The sequence below is a fragment of the Siniperca chuatsi genome, linkage group LG5 (genome assembly GCF_020085105.1).
Source record: "Siniperca chuatsi isolate FFG_IHB_CAS linkage group LG5, ASM2008510v1, whole genome shotgun sequence".
Lineage (NCBI taxonomy): Eukaryota > Metazoa > Chordata > Actinopteri > Centrarchiformes > Sinipercidae > Siniperca > Siniperca chuatsi.
The window spans coordinates 33037366-33062391 of NC_058046.1; the positions used below are offsets into that span (position 1 = coordinate 33037366).

The 25026-nt window shown below is 39.6% G+C and overlaps 1 protein-coding gene across 2 annotated transcripts in view; it reads right to left on the bottom strand.

The window, feature by feature from the left end:
* Positions 1–25026, bottom strand: part of LOC122876891 (tight junction protein ZO-2-like) — a 113304-nt gene that overhangs the window by 25002 nt on the left and 63276 nt on the right. For both annotated transcript variants that reach the window (XM_044197790.1, XM_044197791.1), the window contains 5 exons: positions 24399–24502; positions 23144–23297; positions 11791–11896; positions 11251–11369; positions 10126–10189 (listed from right to left, as the gene is read on the bottom strand). In XM_044197790.1, coding sequence (XP_044053725.1) covers positions 10126–10189; positions 11251–11369; positions 11791–11896; positions 23144–23297; positions 24399–24502 — 547 coding nt within the window. The remainder of the gene's footprint in view (positions 1–10125; positions 10190–11250; positions 11370–11790; positions 11897–23143; positions 23298–24398; positions 24503–25026) is intronic.

The window sequence follows — 25026 nt, forward strand, 5'->3', positions numbered from 1 at the left end:
TCATAAGTAAATCTCAATTTATTGCTCACTATACAGTCAACTATTAAATGTTTACTATGTAGCGTGATCAACCCTGATCCTGATAAACATTTTGTATCGTTATTGATAAAAATAGTTAACATTTTCTCCTCACGGCCTATGTTCCATGAAATGAGCCCTGGAAAGACTCAAAAGAGAACCTCCCTAAAACACTTTGTTTTCACAGAACCTCCAGAGGTCACTAATGGAAGGTTGAATGACAATCTCTCTATTTACGACAGATTTGACTTCAAACTAATCCGAAGTTCTGTTGAGATACAATTCACACTATGGTGCAAGACTCATAAAGGAATGTGGAGTTGCAGTTGAAAGTTAGAAGGGGGATGAGCAGGAGCCGGTGTGTGGAATCTGTTAAAGAACAGATTAAGTTTGTTGGCCGTGTCCAAGCTGCCTTCAAGTCCTCTGCTGCCAGTCGGTCTGAAGCCAGTGATGCTCTTCCGCTCCAGACCTCTCTCATGTTGTTCTGCTGGAGTTTCCACTTCAGCTTCCTCAAGGAGAAGTACAGGAGGAAGCTGGAGTGGAAACTCCAGCAGACAGGGCCAATGAACTTAACCTGTTCTTTAATAGATTCGACAAACCGGCTATTGCTCATCCCCCCTCTAACTCTGAGTCCACTGCTCCCCCCTCCTCCATCTTCCAGGGAGAGTCCTACTCCCCCCTCAACTGGCTCTCAGGCTAACAGCCCTCTCATGAATGATGACTCCCCCCTCCCACGCCTGTAACCTCTGCTGTGTGCCTGAATACTGACCAGGTGAGAGGACAGCTGATGAAACTCCACTCAAACAAGGCTGGAGGCCCCAATGGTGTTTGCCCCGGGGTGCTAAAAGCCTGTGCCCCCCAGCTATGTGGAGTCCTTCAGCATGTCTTCAACCTGAGCCTGAGTCTTCAAAGGGTCCCTGTTCTGTGGAATCTTGCCTTGTTGCTGTGCCGAAGACGCCGCGTCCCAGTGGCTCCAAGGACTACAGACTGGTGGCACTGACCTCCCACATAATGAAGACCCTGGAGAGACTGGTGCTGGAACAGGTGCGGCCCATGGTCAGACCCCTCCTAGACCCTCTTCAGTTTGCCTACCAGCCCCGGCTGGGAGTTGAGGATGCCATCATCTTTCTGCTGAACCACATCTACACCCACCTGGACAAGCCAGCAAGCACGATGAGGATCATGTTTTTTGACTTGTCCAGTGCTTTCAACACCATCCGGCCAGCCCTGCTGGGTGAGAAGCTGGCAGCGATGCAGGTGGATGTCCCCCTCGTGTAATGGATTGTTGACTACCTGACTGGCACAGCACGTGCATCTGCAGCACTGTGTGTCGGACAGCATGGTCAGCAACACTGGGGCCCCTCAGGGGAGTGTCCTTTCTCCCTTCCTCTTCACCATCTACACCACAGACTTCAGCTACCACACAGAGTCCTGCCATCTTCAGAAGTTTTCTGATGACTCTGCTGTGGTGGGAAGTATCAGCGGTGGTGATGAGATGAGTACAGGGCTGTGGTGGGTAACTTTGTCTCATGGTGTGAGCAGAACCATCTGCAGGTCAATGCAACAAAGTCTAAGGAGCTGGATATAGACCTTTGAAGGGTCAAGGCACCAGTGACCCTGGTTTCCATCCTGGGGGTCAGTGTGGACATTTTTGAGGACTACAAATACCTGGGAGTACACATGGACAATAAACTGGACTGGGCTAAGAACACTCAAGCTGTTTACAGGAAGGGCCAGAGCCGCCTCTATTTTCTGAGGAGGCTGAGGTCCGTCAACATCTGCCGGACAATGCTGAGGATGTTTTATGAGTCTGTGGTGGCCAGTGCTATCCTGTATGCTGTTGCATGCTAGGGCAGCAGGTTGAGGGTAGCGGATGCTAACAGACTCAACAAACTGATCCGTAAGGCCAGTGACATTGTGGGGGTGGAGCTGGACTCTCTGTCAGTGGTGTCAGAGAGGAGGATGCTGGCCAAACTACATGCCATCTTAGACAGTGTCTCCCACCCACTCCATGATGTGCTGGTCAAACAAAGGAGTACCTTCAGTGAAAGACTCATCCCCTCAAAATGCACCACAGAGCGCCACAGGAAGTCATTCCTGCCTGTGGCCATCAAACTCTTTAACTCCTCCCTCTAAGTGTCAGTCTATATGACCTTAAGTCGATAAACTGGACATTGGATCATTAACATCACTGTAATACTTGAAATAATTGTGCAATATTCTCTGTTTAATACTCCGGTGCAATATACTGTTTTCAGTTTAATTTATTGATATTTATTCATATTTCTATTACTGCTGTGCAATATCCACTGTCTCATAATAATCTTAATAAGCTACACTTAACTTGACAGTACATGCACTACTACTTATTTCTTATATTATTACATTGTATTATTATACTGTACATACTTATCAACCGGTAATCCACTTTGTACTTTACACTTATTTTAATTGAATACTTATACCCACTTAATTTATCTTACCTGTATTACAGTGTATTATATATATATATTTATTTATTTTATTTTATTTATTTTTTTGCTTAGTACTTCTATTCCTGTGTGCACTGACGTGATAGTGAGCAGCTGTAAAAGAGTTTCCCCTCTGGGATCAATAAAATATTTTTGATTCTGATTCTGAAAGTGAAGCTAAGCCCTTTATTAGTTTATGACCCTCACTGACTTGGTAAACTGAAAACTCCACTATCTCTGCTTTCCATCAAGTCAATAAAGAAAGTGACTTTGTCATACAGAATCAAGATGTATTAACTAATATGTTATGTTTAATTGACAGTATAACTTGATATTGACATGCTGATGCAGACAAAGTGCAACTGACCCTGTTAACAAGAACTGTTCTTTATGTAAAGAAATTAATATGATGTTGTACAAATTATAGATCACCATTTTCTGTATTAAAAAAACTATTCTCAGAACATCCATAATAATTTGGGACAGCATGTGTGATAATTTGGGATATAGGGTAATGAGGCAGAGGCAGCGTTAGAATCCATATACAGTTGTTTAATAATATCCACAGCAAACAAGTCCAAGTCAGCAGGCAGATAGCATAAACGTCAGACAGGGAGAGGTAGATACACAATAAGGCAGTCCAACCCAAGCCACAGATAAAGGGGTAATCCAGCACTAAACAGGCAATGGTCATACACAAGATAAGCAAGACAATGATAAACAAATGCTCAGTAAGGCAGGTAAACTGGCAATACTTCACAATGGCCTGATAGCCGAGCCATGCTTAAATGTCCCACAAACAGGAAGTGACTCATGAAGCAGAGGGAGCGGCACACAGTCAATACTCAGGAGAGGGCTCCCTCTGCTGGCGTGATGTTACATACAGTTTCAGTAAGTAAGTAAGTAAGTAAGTCCTTGCTTCAACTCTAATGATATATTGCCAAGAATATTTTTAACTGATCTCTTGTTGTCTTAACCTTAATATTAATCAATCAAACATGCCTAAGGTTACTTAATGTTATGTATTAGCCTTGTTATAGCCTCTATGATATGTTTAGTCTCTTTGAATAGCTAATGAAACAGGAAATGTAAATATGCATTTACACAACAAATTAATTGTTCATAGCCTACAACAAGATAAAACTGCAAGTAGAAATGTCATCTCACACACACAAAGTATTTTTTGTTATTGACTTTTATGTTTGTTTATTTGGCATTTTATCCTATTCAGCACTTTGGTCAACAGTGGTTGTTTTAAATGTGCTATATAAATAAATTTGACATTAATATGGACACACACAGCACAGGGTGCTGTCTATTAGGGAGAAGAAATAACCCCTCCCTTTTTGCATGCCCCTCACAGACTTTGAGACAAAAGACATCATAAGATCCAAAGATTGCTGAAATGGACATTTAACTTGTGTAATTTTATTTTACAATTTAATTTATTCTTACAGATACACGTGTGTATAACCTATATGTATATAGTGTGTCGTCATAAAGCAGATGTTGAATCATGTATTAGGCCTACCATGTATGACAACAACTGATGACAAAGACAAAGCTTTAACGTGGGAGACTTTATTAATTCATTGGAAATAATTATAAGATAGGGTGGGAGTGGAGTGAAGTTTCGCATCTTGAACATAAACAACCCCACCCCCTCTTACAGAAGACTTTAAGATATGAGAAACTTCAGTAGACCTCGAACAAACTCGGAGGGGGCCCGCTGACATCAACCAACCCGCAGAGCAACCGAAGGTGCACGGAACGTGGGAACATGTAGGAAAAATGCTGATATTCAACAACTCTGAAAGAAAGGAACCTGTGCCATTTCTCAGACCTAACAAGACAAAGTTAGAAATGAAGAAACCTTGGACTTTGCGCACCAGCCACTTTCAACAAAGAAAATTTTATTAGCGTTCCTAAACTGCTGCTTCCAGGTTAAAGAAGCCTGCCCCAGAGAAATGGCACTGCTTCACAAGGTTTTTCCTGCAGAGGGAAATTTTTGGTGCCCCCCCAAAGGGGTTTTAGCCAACGGCAAAGGAAAATCACCATTGCCAAAATGATAAGATTTGAGAATAAAAATAGCAATTCAAATCCTGTCCAAATGTATTTAATCAGCAATTTATCAAACAACTGCTGAACAAGCAGAACATTAATTTAACATCTTTGACTTCCAGCAGTCAACTATCTGGACACTTTATTGCTGACTAAAGTAACCCCTCACACGCAGGGAAAGACTCACTTCCCACAACAAACCAGCTATGCGCCGTCACACACACAGGTTACCTACAAGAACACCTTACTTAAAGGGGAAGGCTTGGCCAGTAACACACAGCTGCAGTTAGGCTGTGGGTGTGCTAAACAGAGGTGGAAGAAGTATTCAGGTCCATTACTTAAGCAAAAGTACTAATACCAACTTGGAAAATACTCCACTACAAATAAAAGTTCTGCATTCTAAACCTTACTAAGGTAAAAGGATGTTAAGTATTATAGCAACATTTACTTAAAGTACTCATTGCAAAGTAAAATGGTCCCTGTCAGAGTTTTACTATTATATATATGTTTCTGGATTAATATTACTACTGCATTAATGTGTATATTGCATTTACTTCTGCAGATGTTTAAGGTTGTGCTAATTTAACTACTTTATTCTGTTGGGTAGTTTAATCTACAGCAATGCATTATATTCTATAAGATCATTATATGTTTGCACTATTTGAGAATTTACAGTATGTTATTTTACAGAAAATATGTATATCAATATATATATTGATATACATATTAGCCTAAAAGTATCGAGATATTATATAAAAACCTGATCATGCTTAGTGTCATGCATAGTCATCCCCCAAAGACACATTCTGAGCCAGGAAAAACCTTGATTTAATAACTTTTGAACTTCTATTACTGGACTACACGCCATTAGGCAGAAACGAATAACCCCAGGTTTCTTTTCAGCACTATAGCCAGGCTGACAGAGTCACAGCTCTAGTGAGCCATGTATTCCTATAGCCCTCAGTTGTAATGACTTCATGATTTTTCACTATTAGAGACAAAATTCATCACGTCCTGCCCTCAACCGGTACCGATTTATCTTCAAACACAGGAACCTTAGAAACAACTCTAAAACCTGATATATATTTAGACTGCTTTTCTCCTATCAACCTTCTTCACCTAACGATTTTTTCATCTAAGCCAGAATCTTTACCCATAGTTAGCACTTCTTTACTAGATATGATAAATTTGTCGTTATTAATAGGCTATGTACCACAGTCATTTAAAGTAGCTGTAATTAAACCTCTTCCTAAAAATCCCACTCTTGATCCTGGGGTTTCAGCCAACAATAGACCTATATCTAACCTTCCCTTGCTCTCTAAGATCCTTGAGAAAGTAGTCGCCAATTAGTTGTGTGACCTTCTACATAACAATCATTTATTTCAGGATTTTCAGTCAGGATTTAGAGTGCATCATAGCACAGAGACAGCACTGGTGAAAATTACAAACGACCTTCTAATTGCATCAGACAATGGACTTGTCTCTGTATTTGTCTTGTAAGATCTTAGTGCTGCATTCGACACCATTGGCCATCACATCTTATTACAGAGACTGGAACTGCACTAAGCTGGTTTAAATCCTATCTATCAGATTGATCCCAGTTTGTACAGTGGTCTGAAAAAGTGTTTGCCCCCTTCCTGATTTCTTATTTTTTTTGCATGTTTGTCACACTTAAATGTTTCAGATCATCAAACAAATTTAAATATTAGTCAAAGATAACACAAGTAAACACAAAATGCAGTTTTTAAAAGAAGTTTGTTATTATTAAGGGAAAACAAAATCCAAACCTACATCGCCCTGTGTGAAATAGTGATTGCCTCCTAAACCTAATAACAGGTTGGGCCATCCTTAGCAGCAACAACTGCAATCAAGCATTTGCGAAACACTTGCAATGAGTCTTTTACAGCGCTGTGGAGGAATTTTGGCCCACTCATCTTTGCAGAATTGTTGTAATTCAGCCACACTGGAGGGTTTTCAAGCATGAACTGCCTTTTTAAGGTTATGCCACAGCATTTCAATAGGATTCAGGTCAGGACTTTGACTAGGCCACTCCAAAGTCTTCATTTTGTTCTTCAGCCATTCAGAGGTGAACTTGCTGGTGTGTTTTGGATCATTGTCCTGCTGCAGAACCCAAGTTCGCTTCAGCTTGAGGTCACGGACAGATGGCCGGACATTCTCCTTCAGGAGTTTTTGGTGGACAGCAGAATTCATGGTTCCATTTATCACAGCAAGTCTTCCAGGTCCTGAAGCAGCAAAACAGCCCCAGACCATCACACTACCTCCACCATATTTTACTGTTGGCATGATGTTCTTTTTCTGAAATGCAGTCCACAGAGTATTTTCCCAAAAGCCTTGGGTCTCATCAAGATGTTTTCTGGCAAAAATGAAACAAGCCTTAATGTTCTTTTCGCTCAGCAGTGGTTTTCATCTTGGAACTCTGCCATGCAGGCCATTTTTGCCCAGTCTCTTGCTTATGGTTCACCACTGTTCCATGTTTTCGCCATTTGTGGATAATGGCTCTCACTGTGGTTCGCTGGAGTCCCAAACCTTTTCCAGACTGTATAGATCTCAATTACTTTCTTTCTCATTTGTTCCTGAATTTCTTTGGATCTCGGCATAATGTCTAGCTTTTGAAGATCTTTTGGTCTACTTCACTTTGTCAGGCAGGTCCTATTTAAGTGATTTCTTGATTGAGAACAGGTGTGGCAGTAATCAGGCCTGGATGTGGCTAGAGAGAGAGAGGGTGTGGCTAGAGAAATTGAACTCAGGTGTGGTAAACCACAGTTATGTTTTAATAGGAGGGGCAATCACTTTTTCACACAGGGCCATGTAGTTTTGGATTTTGTTTTCTCTTAATAATAACAACCTTGATATAATTCTCATTTTGTGTTTACTTGCGTTATCTTTGACTAATATTTAAATTTGTTTGATGATCTGAAACTCAAATTTAAGTGTGACAAACATGCAAAAAAATAAGAAATCAGGAAGGGGGCAAACATTTTTTCACACCACTGTACATGTTAACAATGAACCCTCCAAGCACGGCAAAGTTTCTCACGAGTTCCACAAGTTTTGGTGCTTGGACCAATTCTATTCTCCTTATATATGCTTCCTTTTGGGCAATATTATTAGGAAAGACTCCATAAACTTTCATTGTTATGCGGACGATACCTAATTATATCTATTGATCAAGTCAGATGAAACTAACTTCAAGCATGCCTTAAGGACATAAAAACTTGGATGACCTGCAATTTTTTTGCTGTAGGGTATAGTGTATTTTTTTTTTGCCTAGTACTTCTATTTCCTGTGTGCACTGATGTGACAGTGAGCTGCTGTAGCAAAAGAGTTTCCCCTCGGGGATCAATAAAGTATTTCTGATTCTGATTTTCTGATGTTAAACTCAGACAAATTTGAAGTTCTTGTACTTGGCCCCAAACACGTCTGAGACACATTATCTAATGATATAGTTACTCTAGATGGCATTGCCCTGGCCTACAGCAGCACCGTAAGGAATCTCAGAGTTATCTTTGATCAGGATTTATCCTTTAACTCCCACATGAAACAAACTTCAAGGACTGCCTTCTTTCACCTACGTTGCAAAAATCAGCAACCTCCTGTCACAAAATGATGCCGAAAAACTAGTCCATCCATTTGTCACCGTCTCATAATCATCTTAATAAGCTACACTAAACTTGACTGTACTCATTATTGCACTATTACTTAAATTATTACATTGTATTATACCATACATACTTATCAACCTCTAAATCCACTTGGTACTTACACTTATTTTAGCTTTTATACTTATATCCACTTTGTACTTAATTTATCTTACCTGTATTATAGTGTATTATATTTTGATTTGGGACAGTGTAGTCCCTCATTCGTCCAGGAGTGTTCTATCGTAGAAAAGGTTTCAGTCGTAGTCAGAATCTGAGTCATGGTGGTCTGAGATTCAATCTGCCCAAAGTCTATCACAGTGTATTAACACCTTGGTCACGCCAATCATATGCTAATCAGGTACTTAACAGTGATGAGGTAGGTGCAGCCAGAAAACAATAGGCCTGATTACTGATTACTGGGCCATCTTGGAAACAATTAGGTCAGTTTCAGGTGAAACTAGCTAATTAACAGATAGTAGATTCCTTCCTGAGGGCAGGGCTTATGTAACACAGAGTAGCTTAAATTTCTAGTTCCTGTCCCATTTTTTCACAATTGAGAATGACTTCCGGATGGGAGCCGAAACGTCTTGATTCCGAAAACACTGTCCAGATGACTACGACTAAAACCTTTTCTACGATATATTTTGATTTGCTTAGTACTTCTATTCCTTCTATTGTCAAGTGTGCATCGACGTGATAGTGAGCATCTGTAACGAAAGAGTTTCCCCCCTACTTCTAGGCTGGATTATTGCAATTCCTTATTATCAGGTTACCCCAGTAAGTCCCTTAAGACTTAAGACAAGAACTAGGAGAAGAGATCATATTTCTCCAATATTAGCTTCTCTGCACTGGCTCCCTGTAAAATCCAGAATAGAATTTAAAATCCTTCTCCTCAACTACAAAGCTCTTAATGGTCAGGCACCATCGTATCTTAAAGAGCTCATAAAACCGCATTACCCCACTAGAAAACTATGCACCCAGAATGCAGGGTTACTTGTGGTTCCTAGAGTCTCCAAAAGTAGAATGGGAGCCAGAGCCTTCAGCTATCAAGCTCCTCTCCTGTGGAATCAGATCCCAGTTTGGGTTCGGGAAACAGACACCATCTCCACATTTAAGAGTAGGCTTAAGACTTTCCTCTTTGATAAAGCTTATAGTTAGGGCTAGCTCAGGTGAGTCCTGAACCATCCCTTAGTTATGCTGCTATAGGCCTAGACTGCTGGGAGACTTCCCGTGATGCACGGAGCTCCTCATCTCCCTCTCCATCTGTATACATTCTTATCCCATTACTGCATGTAACTAACTCAACATCTTCTCTCTCCTTCTGTCGCTTTTAGTAGGTATTTCTGCCTCCGGAGATGTAGAGTCTGGATATATGATTGTGGGCCACCTACTGCCCCCATGTTCCTGCTCAACACCCACTGCTACAATTAATTATTATTATTATTATTATTATTCCTATCATTATTATGACTATTATTATTTACTATACTTTATAGGACTACCATATAATCTTAGTAAAGTGACCTCCTTTCTATTCCCATGTATTTCAGAGAGCATCACATAAAAGGCAGAGATACTGTATGAATGAGGCCGAACGCGCACAAGTATATAACTGCAATTTGATCAACATCACTTAATATTATAAAGAATACAGTCTAGACCTGCTCTATAGGAAAAGTGCAATGAGATAACTTCTGTTGTGAATTGGCGCTATTATAAATTGAATTGAATCAATTGAGATCAATTCAGGTCACACAATTAGTGTGGGTAGATGTGTATTTATGTACTGGGGATGTGAAGGTCATAATTCACTGAGGGCCTCTCATGTATATTCTGTTCTCATATACATACATTTTCATGTGATTACGAATAAAATGGGGAAAGAAAAAAACACAGTAAAAAGAATAACTTGCCCGTATATTTTTTCATCTTCTGGACTTGGTCGGAGGAGAATCTTGGGCATGGCTGTTACAGCAACTATAGATAAGACAATCAGGAAGAGTGTTGTTAACATCTTACATGTTTACAACTGCCAACAACATGTTAGGTCAGTAAAAGTAAATGTATAATGAAGCTTTGGAAATTACCGATGGGTTCAAAGCCAGACTTTTGCTGGAGAAAACAAATACCCTCAAAGATGCACTAATCAATATTTTTCATATTAGCAATCGAAGAAATGACAATGTGTAATGTGAAAGGTTTTGCTCGTAGTAATGAACCCACAGAGAATTATCACCAACTCTGCAGTTCAACTTAGCTCTATGGAGCTTTTTATTCTCTTTTAGCTCATTGTTTTAACTTGACAACCTGCAACTCATCAATCTGGTTTCCAGCAGCAACAGGTGTTTTCAGAGAAAAAGCTTTGATAAACCCACTGTGCACTCCCTGTCCAGTACCAAACAGCAGACAGACCAGACTAGCTGGTGAACATAGTGGAGCATTTAGCAGCTAAAGAGCCAGATATTTTCCTCAGGAATATTGGACTAACATTCATTCATTAAAAAACACAAACACAACTCCAAAGAAATGCTAGTGCTGCTTCATGACTGCTGTAAGTGTAAATATTTGCAATTTGTTAGCTAGCATGTTTGCCATATCAACTTTATAGGATGATAATATGCCAGATGTTGTGTTTACAGCTTGTTTATGCTGCTCCCAAGTGGCAAAAATATTCTGGCTGTTTTGTTGTATTCAGAGAGTCTCAATACAAGGAGTTGTCTTATATTTAGTCCGATAAGCTATATACAATTTGTGGCTGTGTGTCTGGTATGTTTTAAGCGATGTGTATGCAAGGTTTCTGCCTCTTAAAGGAAGTTTTTCCTTTACACTGTCGCCAAGCGCTTGTTCATGGTGGGAATTGTTGGGTCTCTGTAAATAATATTATAAAAAGTACGGTCTAGACCTGCTCTATAGGAAAAGTACAATGATATAACTTCTGTTATGAATTGGCGCTATATAAATAAATCTGAACTGAAATTTATGTGAGGACTGTGACCCTGCCATGGTAGACTGAGGTAGATGGTGTAGCGAGCGATAACCTGGAGGCTCCTCAATGTTCGGTGTGTCTTTGTCCAGCTCAGCTGAGGTCTGGGGGTCTTCGGGTACTTTGAACGGGGAGGCCATGGCTGACATCTTGGCTGTCCTTATGGGTTCTTCCCTGTTACACACACACAGGATGAGACGCTCTAAAAATGGACTACAAGGTGTAACAGCAACTGATTAAAGCCTGAGTATGCTAAATTAGCTCATGTAGGAGGTGGACAAGATTACAGTAAGACCTCACATACATTTTTAGGAAAGCAATAGGGACTAACAGGACACGTAGTTAGATAACTTCAGCTAGAGCTTTTCAAAGCCCCTGATGTCTTTTGCAGAAAGTCAAATTTGAGACTCGTAAATCGAGACACGCCTAGGTCAAGTCTTAAGTCTTGTCAAAGCAAGTCTTAAGTCAATATCCCACTCCTTGAGGACACGTCCAATTTAAGTCACAAGTCTACATAATCGAACTGGAAGTCAGTTGTGTCAGGTTTACATTTTCTTGCTTTCAACTCATCCATCCAAGCTTCCATCCATCCTACCTTGGGTTTTCTCTTTCATTAGAAGAGTGGGAGGACAGATCAGACTGGCGGGACCTCCTCTCCTCTGGGGGAGAATAGGAATGGTATGACTCCATCTCTGATATGTCTGACAGACAGACAAGCAGACAGACATCTCAGTTAGACACACAGGCCTCTTTCAAACTAAATCCTCCTGTCCAGACTACGTGCCACCACCACCACCACCACCACCATCAGCAGAAGAAAATGGCTGCCTCAGGAAGCCCAACATCAGCTAATTACCGCCTGGGACAGAGTGAAGACATTATTAGAGATGTTTTTCAGAATTATGAGAACTAACTCTGGTGCCACCACAGTACTCAAGGTAAAAGCAGCTATTACTCCAACACACTGAATTCATAGTCCAGAAATGATCAGAATTGTTCAGACTTGTGTAAAAACAACCCAAAGTTTTAGGTTATTTTCCTACCTTACAGGAAGCCATTGGTTTCCATTTATATCAGTGCACTTTGAAAATCAGCTTCCAAATTGTGTATGTATAACAATTAGCAATGGTTCCAATACACTACAGTTATAATTCTTAAGATTTCAGTCTTGGTTGGTTTGACAACACCTATGTTACTGGTGGTAAAATCATGTTTATTTTAATAATACATGCCCCACAGTTCTGGTTGAAATAAAGACCACTATAAGTACAGTGCTGGACAGTGAAGAGATTTTGGCAGAGTGGCTTTAGTCAGAATTGCAGGTCATGTGACACCTACTAAACAATATTTTAAACAAACCATAAAATGATTAACATTTTTTCTGTCACAAACAGTCCAGAATGAGTCTTTGTATTAAAATAATTTGAGTGATTAGTCCAACAAAAAATAAAAAAGTGTCAATTTGGGGGATCCTTCTCAGCCAGAAAAGGACTCCAATGCTCATGCTATATGTCCCCAAACATGCAGAAACATGAGGAAGCCTAAAAAACTTGTAGGCAGGGTTTGAATTTCTCTCACAGGCTCAACAATCCATGAATGCTGCTGAGGACAGACTGTCTGAAAGTGTGAGCCGTTATCCCCATTTGTACAATTCAGCAAAACACACCGCGTTGTTGGAAAGAGACAGGGGAGGCAATGAGATGCAGCCTGGATGGGGGCATAACAATAGGCTTTTCACCTTGCCTTCCAGTGTGGACATTCAGAACAGGTATAAGAAACAATGTGGACGACGCGTCAAATGACCAAGTTTGTTAATTTGTCTTAAAGAAGACAGCCTGCAATCTTGTTCTACACAGTGATACTGAACTCAAATGACTGAATTGCGTAAAAGATGCCTGGCACTGGCATTATATGAAATGTGAGCATGAACCATCTTTTGTCCTAGACACTGAGCCCAATACGTGCATGCACTGTTTCCTATGAATCCCTTGTGCATATGTATGCAATACAAATCCTGCACAAGAAAGGACTTGTCCAGCAACAATTAAAAACTATGCTTTATGTAATTACAGAATACAAATACGCTGGCCATGTATGGTAATGAGCTGTGGGTAGTGACCAAAAGAATGAGATTGCAAATACAAATAGCCGAAATAAGTTTCCTTCACAGGATGTCTGGGCTCACCCTTAAGGGGTTAAGTCGGGAAAAGCCTGTCGAAATAGACTGAGACGAGATTCGATGAATTGTACAAATGGGGATACCAGCATATGCTTTCATACAGTCTCTCCTCGAAGACATTCATAGTGTTGCACTCGATTTTTCATATGAAAAGTGACTAAATTAGTTGTGTTAAGAAATGAGAATAGAGAGCTTGAGAGTTCAAACGCTACTTTCAGGTTTCAGATGCTGTTCAAAAATCTGATAAGCACTTTGTTTAAAGCACACTGATGTCTTATGGGACAGGGTAAGTAGCTCAGGCATCTGGAAGGAGCCAGGAGTAGAATCACTGCTTCTTTGCGTTGAAAGGGGCCACTTAGTAAAGTTTGGGCAACTGATTAGGATTCCTCCCAGACGCCTCACTTCCAGATCCAGATAAGTGGTGGAAGAAGGACAGATGGATGCAAATACATTGAACGCTATTGCAGAAAAACTGTTCACCATGAGTCAAAAATGGGCTTTGATATAATGTAAATCTTAAGGATTATAACTTTAAAGAGATACAGTAAGATTAAAAAGAGTGAATTCATGTTTAGAAACTTTCAAGAAATGCTTTCTAAGGACCCATGAGGCAACTTCTGGAATGCCAGAATGAGGGTAGCTCATGGGAGTATTTTTTTCATTTGAAGTGAACATGGATGGCAGAGTCTTTGATTTGGCTGCTTTTATCTGTCACAGTGTGGCACTCAACACACTGCTCTGAAGAGAGGGAGGGAGACTGAAGATGGAAGCTTTAACAGAAGCCTGTACACCAAGAAACCAGAAATAAAAGAAACATTTAAGGACTCAGATGTGAAAGGACAAGCGGGGGATCCACATCAAATAGAGCAAATAAAAAAGTGGCAATATATCTGTCCCCCTGAAAACAACACGCCTGCCTTCATAGCTTTAAGCAAATCATTTTTACCTTTAATTTAACAGCAGTTAGAGGTCAGAGAGTCACAGACGTGTTTCACCAGGTACAATCTAGTACGTGTTAATTTGTTTGATTAGGATTAGAGACGTTCTGCATGCAGGGCTGTAACCAGAGGTGATGGAGTTTGAAAAGCGAGAATGAGACATTTAAAGTGCGAGAGAGAGAGAGAGAGAGAGAGAGAGAGAGAGAGAGAGGGGCTGGGATACAGATAGAAAAAGAAAAAAGTGAGGATATTGTGTCAAACCTGATATGGGCAAGTATTGGCTAAATATGTCAGAAACATCACTCATTCAGATTTATGTCACAGCACCAAAGTTGGGCGGTGTGTTGATGTGAAAGACTCAGAAAGAGCCAACACAAAGAACCAATCAGTACTGAGTTTTCTCTCTGCCTGCCCTCTAGAGGCGGGGCCTAAGGATGGCGTTGTGGGACGGTCTATCCATCTGTGGGTCAATCAAACACTTTAGTCCACTGCAGCATATCTTCATCTTCAACTACAGGATAGATCTTTTAGATCTTTATTAGATTACTAAAAGGCACATGTGTGTCTTCGCCACAGTTCCGATTTCACATTAAGCACATCATCAATCAGCCAGTGCCTCAGCAGCCAGATTTACCAGATGGTATTTTGTTCATTTTTGTTTGGTGAAAGTAACAATAGAATCTAACTTGTGCACTCTAATATAAAGGTTTAAAAAAGGGAAAGAATCTGTCTTGTATACAGGAAATACCTCAATCTAACTGGCAGATTGCTGTACATTCATGCTACTCAGGGGATGAACCCTTTTAATTTTAATGACTGCATGACCTTTCCTCTAGGACCGTCTTTTGGAGAATTTCATATTCAAAAGGCCCACAAGTGTCAGGCATAAGAATAGCTAAATCTATGCTAGTGGCGCTTTACACTTTTAAGCATGTTTTATGGATTCATCCATGGCCACAGCAGAGGAAACAGTCAACCTGTCAACATGTTGATGTTTTTACATAGTCTAAGCGATTCATGTCCATTTTACGTGGATTCACTAATGAGTGACTGCTTGGAACAAAGCCTTCACAATTTGTACAGCAACCGACACCCTCTGTCCTTAGACCCGCGAGGAAAATCTCCCCAAAACCCCTTTAAAAGGGAAAAACTGGACAAAAGCTCAGGATGAGTGTGTCCAAAGTATTAAGAACATGTAAAGGCAGTCCGATACCACACCACCACAACTAGGGTATCAACAAAAACTTAGCATGATCCACAGATTGCTACAAACAGTTTTGAAACACCTTTCTACTAGAGAAATGGTCTCAGTGAAATACATGCTACATGCATACTGGATACATGTATGGTATAGGAGAATTCCAGCTATTCTCTTAATCCATGTGCTGTCAGATTTAAGAATCCTATTGGGCTGATGTTTTTAAAGTTTGACTTTTAACTTTTATGTAGTTTGAGGTTACTGAAAAAATACTAACACAAAATTATATAAAAACCTTAATATTTATAATATCACAATGTCACTTGACAGTGATCAAATATGTCTATTTGTTCAGAATCTTAGCTCGGTATGATGATTTTGTCATAGTAAAATATTGTATTTTGTACCAGTTTTGAATGTGACTCAATGATCTGCATTTTGCCTAACTGAAGAATTTCCTATTCTGATCTATTATGGACTGGATAGTACACTACACTACACATTGTAGTGCAGAGGAAGTGCTGTGTTTTTTTGTTTTTGTTTAGAATGAACAGAAAATTAAAAAAACAACGGTATCATTCTGCATCTGTTTCTCAGTCTCCTTAATCTGTAAACTCCAGACAGCATGCACATGTTTATCGTCATATAAGTGCAAATGACTGCAGCTGCAAAGATTTCTGTCCAGGGTGCTCACATTGTGTCGGGTTAGCACACGCAACTTTAAAGCAAGTCTATGCAACTGTTGAATGAACAAATAGCACATTCATTGTCTTGCAAATGAAAAGTCTGACTCCTAAGCAAAGTAAGTAAAATGCAAATTTGTTTAATTCATCACACTCAGGGGTTTTGCTGCAGCCTGACTTGGACTGGTATGACCAGTAGTAGCATATGGTGGCTAATGTTAGCTAATGTTGGCAAACAAACAAAATTACAGAGTCAGTTTATGACTTCTCTCTGTTTGTGCTATTGGTAACAAATTTGTCTATCCGGAGAGTTGTTAATCACAGGCCATCATACGATTCAACAACTATGGAGGATAATATTTCCTATAATAAATCAATATTTACTTTTAAATGAATCTCAGTTTTTCCAATCATTAAGGTTTGAACTGGTCTTTCAAGGAAACACTACTGGAAAACTTCTGGAAAAAGCTTATAAACTAGGCACAACTTCAGTATTTAACTATCACATCAGTTCCTAGTTCTTAAAAACTTAAGTAGTTACTTAATAAGTGTTTTGTCTCAGAACATTATTCCTATTTCCCCTATACTGTATATAGATCCAAATTACAAGTTACAAGTTATTTCCTAGAAACGTCCTATGAAAATACTAAGAAAATATTAAAACCTTAAAATGTTAATTAAACAGCCAACACTGGGTGAAAAAAGGAGAGAAAATATATGTTAAGTGAGAATAGATGTGTCTGTTTTGACACTTCTTTGTGTGTAGAATTAGATATCCACTTTTCCAAACAGCAAATCAACCCCAGCCAGCAGCGTATACTGTATGTATATACTGTACATGTTTATATGTGTATAGACTATCTCCAGACTCCAGGTTTCAGCCAACAGTTAATTATAGTGACCCTGTCAGTGCAATGAGATGTGTGAGCATGATATGAGAATGTCTGTGTGAAACAGAAAGACAGCAAGAGACAACAGGGAGGTTATGGGAGTTCAGATATACCACCTGGACAGACAACGGCGAGTTGCTACACTGTTAGGACAAATCATTAATGTGTTATTACACAGAAATTCAACGAACATCTTACCCACTTTATGAGCCACGCTTTGTCATGCAACAGTCTGTATTCACAAAAATAAATCATCACCCTTTGTCTGCAACATCATGATTCGATATTCAGACATCCCACAGTATAATAAAATAGAGCACATTCATCTGAAGCAGTGTTACTCTTTGCACGGCTTCTGAGCCTCATGCGGCTCACCAAGCTTTAATTGTTGGCTTGCATGGCAGCTAATAATTATATGATAATACAGCCAATACACATAATTCATAAAAATACTCAAAACAGCTACCCTATTCATACACAAGATGGCAGTATAGGCTACAAACATGGGACTGTCAAAATCTGCTCAGACCTGCCAGCTTGAGCACCACAACGGGATAGTGCTGTTGGACAGGTTAATAAATAGTGGGCTGGTGTAGGATAGTTTGGGGTGATTAAAAAAATAAAATATACATACATATAGCACACTGCACTATAAGCATGCAACCTTTTCACATAATATTTGGGGTTTTACTAAAATTAATTTATATTGCTAAAGGGGTGAAAACTGTCACCACTCTGGCAACACTGCACACGTGTAGTAGCATTAGTTCTGCTATTCCAGGGTCTCATGCTAGCTAGCATGACGTGCACAAACAATAAAACTGGATCGATTTCCAATCAAACTAAGTCGCAAACCAGATGGGCGGAAACAAAGCAGTGTGACAAGCAAGGAAAATGAAGACTAGGAGCATGCAAGGGGAAACACGAGCCAGAGTCGGAGGACCCACACAGGATCATACAGCTGGCCCTTCTGAACAACATCAGCAGTCACCTGAACACTCTGAACTTGCAGCTTCAAGGCAGCGATAAGCTTCCAAGCAACATGCTGAATGAGCATTGAACTCAGAGCAGGCACTTCTAGAGTTTGGTGTATGAATCAGATTCTCCTACTTTAAAAGCACTAAAAGGTGACGTCTTTCTTTGTGACCACATACATATGAGTCAACATTCTCTACCATGAACACTGTCAAGAGAACACAGAGAAACCGGCTCACCAATGCACATCTTGAATGTCTCACAAGAACGGCAATAACAAACTACAAATATAAAATGAAGAAAGTCAAGGAAATGCATGCCTGCTTCCGTTCATCCTAGCATTAAGGTAAGCCTGTTTTTAATTAGGATTGTATTGGCTGCATTACATATTGTATGTCATGGGATGACAAATTAGTAGGCACGTTTGCTTAATGGTCGGGGGGCTTCTGGTGTTTCATGGTAAAAGTGGCTCTCCTATTGACTTTGTCCTGCCAGTGTGGCTCTCATGGAAAAAATAGTGAAGATCCACTGATCAGAAGGCAGCTTACAGACTTCTTCCACTGGCATTATTCAACTTCTATACTTAATGAATCACACAATTCAGTGTACATAGTGATTAAAATGTGTTTATTTATTCAGGAAAATGAATCATGTATTAAAAAGTTAAAAGATTTAGAGCAGTATAAAGACAAGTGCAAAAGGTGTGAAAGCTTTACAACTTAGTCAGGTTGTGTCACAGCCGTTTTACAGCTTAGAGAAAGGCAACAGCTTGTTACACATGCTGTGTCTTGGGTGGTCCTTCATCTAAAAGTATGACATATTATCTGGAAGAGAAAACACAGACAAAGATTGCACCTTTGAGCGATTACAGTTTCTAGTCAGATTTCAACACAAGGGGCTGGAGGCAAAAATTTCAGCCCACAGTAAGGTCCTGATTAAATCCTGACCTGCTGGTGACCTCTCTGTTTTCTGAGGGATACAGTAGCTGAGCAGCTGCTAGCAGAAACTCAAGACTGCTTAGTTTCAAATGTTATTTTTAGCTGCTTGAATGCCAGATATTTTTAACTTTTGTATATGTGTATGTAAACATGTAGGCTATGTCTCTAGGAAACAGTTGAAATAATGCCAATGGACACTTAATTATAATATAATTATAAATCCTTCCATTCATTATACTGTGTTTGTATGGAGGCTCAAGTGTGTCACAAGGAATAATTATTAACCTTTTCATTGGTTAATTAAAATTCATGAAGTATGTCATTAAAACATTTCTAAAGTAATTAGATATGTATTTCAGTAATACATGATGTAATGCATGATGTAATTAAAATAATAAAATAATAAAATAATTATTAATATGCTAACTACTATTTCTATTTTGCCTTCATGCATTTATTTATTAATAAATAAATGAATGGCTTTTGGTCGCATTAGTTAGCAAGAGTCTTTCTTCCAGAGAAATTCTTCCAGAATCGTTTTCTTAATTTATTTTTTCAATGGACTTCTTGACTAGTTGCAGGACAGGAAGCAACAAGTCTCTCCTGTGCTTTCCGTTGACGCTGCTTTCTGTGACGTACATCGTGATTTCCGTGCGACTGACAATTGCTGTCTACTCTTTGTTCCTCTTTGATTTTCTGTTTTATTCTCTTCACTCTCCTAATCTTCTGTCTTTTGCTTATCTACTCTGTTACTCTCTGTGTGCTAAGTGTGTTAACTGTTCCACTTTTGTAGATAGGGCGTCACTTCTAGAGAGATGTGTCCGTCAGTTAGAACAGCTCATCTTGGCAAACATTACCTTAGATGTCACATTCACTCCAGATAGCTTCAGCCACAGGCTTGATAGCAGGCCTGTTAGTGTTAGCACTAACATTGCTTCATCGGCAGATAATGCAGATGCTACTAAACAAGGTGAGGGTGTTGCCTTCATCTAAAAGTCTATTTTTAATTTAACCTCAAAACTTGATATTAAATTCAACTCATTTGAGGCTCTTGTATTAAAACCATCTCCTTCTTTTCTGTCCTTGGCAGATGCAGAGATCCTAATTCACGCCTTTGTTTCATCCAGACTTGATTATTGTAACGTATTGTTGTCAGGTCTGCTGCATGCTAATACTAAGCTGGTTCAGAATGCTGCAGGCAGAATCTTAACTAAAACTAGAACATTTGGCCATATTTCACCAGTTTTAGTTTTCCTTCATTGGCTGCCTATCCATGTCAGATCAGACTTTAAGGTGCTTCTGATGACTTACTAAATTGTAAATGGGCTCACCCCTCCATCTCTCTGATTTCCTTAAACCTTATATCCCATCCCGTGCTCTCTGCTCTCAGAATACAGGCCTCTTGTCTGTCCCCAGAGTTAAAAAGAAGTCAGCTGTCTGCAGGGGCTTTTCCTATCGTGCCCCCTTCCTCTGGAATAACCTCTCTGTTGACATCAGACTTAAAACTCATCTTTTCGCCTTAACTTACATAACATGGCAGTGGTGGATGGCCGCCCACCATTGACTCTAGTTCTGTCCAAGGTTTCTGCCTCTTTAAAGTAAGTTTTTCCTTGCCACTGTCGCCAAATGCTTGCTTATGCCGGGATTTGTTGGGTCTCTGTAAATAATATTATAAAGAGTACGGTCTAGACCTGCTCTATAGGAAAAGTGCAAATAGATAACTTGTGTTGTGAATTGGTGCTATATAAATAAAATTTAATTGAATTGAACTTTCAGCTAGTTGCTTATTCTTTGATTATGTCGGGCCTTGTACCGGTTACCATTTTCCTTCCGGCGGGTCGGTCTCAGTCTCAATGAATCTATTAAGCAGAGTAATTATAGTTGCTCAACGTCCTCCAGGATCCATATGTTGATCTATTCTGTACACACGACATCTATTTCCTGTCTGTCAGTCCTTGTAGAGGGATCCCTCCTCTTTGGCTCTTTCTGAGCTTTCTTCCATTTTTTCCCCGTAAAGGTTTTTTTGGGGAGTTTCTCCTGATTTGAATCGACATCAGGAAAAACAAAAAACGTAAATACATCCATGCGTGCTAGTTTTTGGCGTTTTCAAGCCCCTAAAACGTCTGGAAACGCTGCTGGCCCAGTTTTCGTTTGAGAACTCCGGGGTTGCGTTTTAGTCTGAACAGGCAAAAACGGAGGCTTTTGGAAACGATGACACAGACACCTGCGTTCGCTTCTTGATTGGGTCTCATCAGTAACAACATATTCTTCCCTGATTCGTCATGCCCCTATCACGCAACCCTTTTCCGGAAGAAAATGAACACAAAGCATGGTTAATTCAACATGGATAACGAACCGGCGTTGCTGACCTTGTTGTCAATGCTAGCAGCTGTTGTGCAGTTAAATACAGCATTTTATAATGCTACTTCTGCCCACATGTGCAGGAGGCAAGCTGTTATTCGAGCGATTTGTGACGAAGTGTGACATGTGGTAAAGTTATGCCACAATGCTAATCCACAAACTACATCAACAGAAACGGGAAAAATTCTTTGAATGTACAAGGACTAGAGACTAAAAGTACTGATTAATGGACGTTGTTGTTTATAATGGATTTGTTTTGATGCATAAATGTTTAAACGTTTGCTAGTAGCTTAGTGTTCAGCCATTTTGCACGTTATTTAGTTAGGGCTGGGTTGGGTGGGTCCAGAATCATCCCTTAGTTATGCTGCTATAGGCCTAGACTGCCGGGAGACTTCCCATGCTGCACCTCTTTCCTCTTCCTCCTCTCGCTCTCCATCCGTACGCATTTATATCCCATTACGCATGTTACTACCTCGACATCTTCTCTCTCCCGTGGTTTTGTGCTTTCTCGTCTCTCTCCTCTCTCCTTCTGTTCAGCAGGTATTTCTGCCTCTGGAGCTGCAGAGTCTGGATCTGTGCTTGTGGGCCACTTGCTGCCCCCGTGTTCCTGCTCGACAACTGCTACTACAGTTGTTGTTATTGGCTCTGTTACTAATCCTGACATTATTTTTCCTATAGCTGTCATTCCTATCATTATTAATTTATTAATATTAACACTACAATTACATTTCTACTATTTTAAAAATTCTAGGTGGTATTTGCATTGTGCCTCCCTCTCCCCCACCGCCTATGCATTTTCAGGCGTGTTAGTATGGACGAAGATTACTGTACTTCTGAAACGGAGCTGAAACGCTCATCTGGACCTTTTCGTTTTAAAACTCAGTTTTTATACGAAAACGTGGAAGTGTGGATGTAGCCTAAGGACAGAGGGTGTCGTATGATGTAGAGATTGTAAAGCTCCCTGAAGCAAATTTGTGATTTGTGAAATTGGCTAAATAAAACTGACTTGACAAATGGTTCAACTGAATTTAATAATTTAATGATCATTTCATTACCATTTTGTGAATTACTGTTTTAACAGCATCATTTAATGCTAATTTAATCAATCAATATATAAACTGTCTCAATTAATGAATAAATTAATTTACCTATTGACATTTGAAAAAAATCTATAAGTATTCTGGTGGCACACTTCAACCTCCACAGTTTGGAGCAGATCTGATAAGCTCTATTTCTTTTGTCATCTGCTGATTTTAACAGAGGGCCTAAAACAGTGCATATTTTATATGTTTGTACCATATCTGATACAATTTAACACAGCATGTCAACTACTACAAATGTGTAAAAAATCAACATACAGTGTTTCCCAAAGACAGGCTTTACTCAGTTACATCGCCTGGTTAGATCAACATGCAGCAGTCCATGTATATTCTAAGCTAAATAATATGGGGTCACATATTAGTTATCACATTGGTTTGATTGAATTTGAAGGAACATTTTTGACACTGACAATTTCTGTAGATATCTGATTATGGAACTAGTACAAGGATAAGGAGAATAATTTTGAAAACAATTTTGAAATGAAATACAAATATTATAGTAAAGGACACAAATAGACCATTTGTTGTTTGTCATCTGTTTGATGTATCCCCATCCAGAGTACCACATCAAGTATATTTCATACCTGTGGGAGACACTGTTCTGCCTACACCACATGATAACCACTACAAATCTCCCTGTGGTTTAACACTAACCCTGTTGGTCAGGCCATGCATCAGTGACTCACCATCATTATCAGAGTCGGAGTCTGCGAGGGGGGGGATGCGGACAAGGATCTGGCGGTGGTCTCTCTGGACCACCAGCTGCAGCTTCCCTCTCGATTTCTCTATCAGCTTCCCAGCATCATGGAGAGAGAGGTTCTCTGTCACTGTCCCATTGATCTGCACCGACCACACACACACACCGTACAGACAGTACAAACAGTCAGAGGCTGTGGCAGCTCTGAATAAGGAAACCTGGTGAAGTCTTTTGACGTCATATTAGAGGCTGTGGATATGATGTTTATTTAATCTTGGTGTCAATTTTATCCTTAATATTAATATGTTTGTGACACACAGTATATACAGTATTGCATTATCTGTTTTATGTAACTCATAGATGTTGCCGTCTGTCTTGGCTAGAACGTACTGAGGCTTTTTTTTTGTTTTAAATTTAAAATGTAAAAATAATCATATTAATCAAACAAAATAAGTGTGTTGTTATTGTATCTTGCAAAGGTAATAACTGCTTTTGGTGTTACACATCATGTGACATCTGTGGAATCGCATGCATTTATTCAAGGATATTTGACATGTTCCAGAGAACAATGGGAAACTTTATCAAAAACTATCCAGATTTAAGACGTCTTTTCAAGACCATCACTTGTTTGTTCGAGAAAAAATATCTGTGATTCAGTTATTGTAAGACGCACAGCAAGTTTGTGAATCAAATTTTATTTGTGAATTAAGTAAGAGTGTTGCGTAAGATTTATTGTTCATTTGTAGTTTAACACTAGAATCCAACAAGAGCAGATGTGCAACCACACTAGCCTGACAAAAAGGTTTTTAAGAAAAGCTAAAATATTTTTTCTTCTTAAACTTATGAATAGTAGGTACTAAATTAGTACTATTACCAATATGATTACTAATTTATTACTCATTTATTATCACTAAATACTAAACTATTATATAAATGACTGTGTGCAACACATACTTGATCACTGGTTCCCAGTCTTTTTGGATTGTGAGCCCTTAAATCAGTGTCTACTTATGACACGTCATCACAGGTTATGGCCTACGTGTGGACATGAACTGTCCAACCAAAGAGTGATTTTTCTTCTTCAGATTGTTTCCTCTGGTTATTTTCACATTATTATCTAGTGATCCCTCATATGTATCTTAGGAACCCTTTGAGAGTCTCTGGACCCCAGGTTGGGAACCACTGTGCTAGATGACTTATCCGTGATGGATGTGATTGTGCGACTGCACTGTGAATCTGTGCACCTTAAGAATGATGTCTCCCTCCTGCAGGTTCCCATCCTTGGCAGCCAGGCCTGTGCTGGTCATCTGCTTGATGAAGATCTGACTCCCTAGACGTAGACCATACTCTACAAAAACACACAAAAACATACAACACACCATAGTTACTGCAAACCCTTGCTGCAAATGACTGAAGATATTTTAGGTTGTGAATGCAGTGCTGTTCAGCAGATGATTTGGATGCCAGGATGTCAGATTTTCCACTAGCACGTGAACACAGCATAACAGTGGAGGGTACAAATTAATCCAGAAGAAGCCAAAGAATTTCTGTTTTGGGCGTGAGTAGTACACATAGACTTTTGACAGTAATTCTTTGGGTCACAGAGCACACCAACAACAGCTTAGCCCGGTTAGCCAGGTTAGTCAAGCTCATGTAATGTTGCTGCCTCTGAATGACAAACACAAATGAGAGACCAGAGCAGGAGGATCTTCCATTGATATTTACAGTAGATCCACTGTATGGGAGCATTACGGTGTCCCGGTTAGTTACAACAGCCAATTCTATTTGTTGTAGTGTACCACGCTCCTGGTCCTTATTCTGAATTTTTATCTGAATTCTCTGAGTTTTTATCAAGTTTAGTCCTTAAAACAG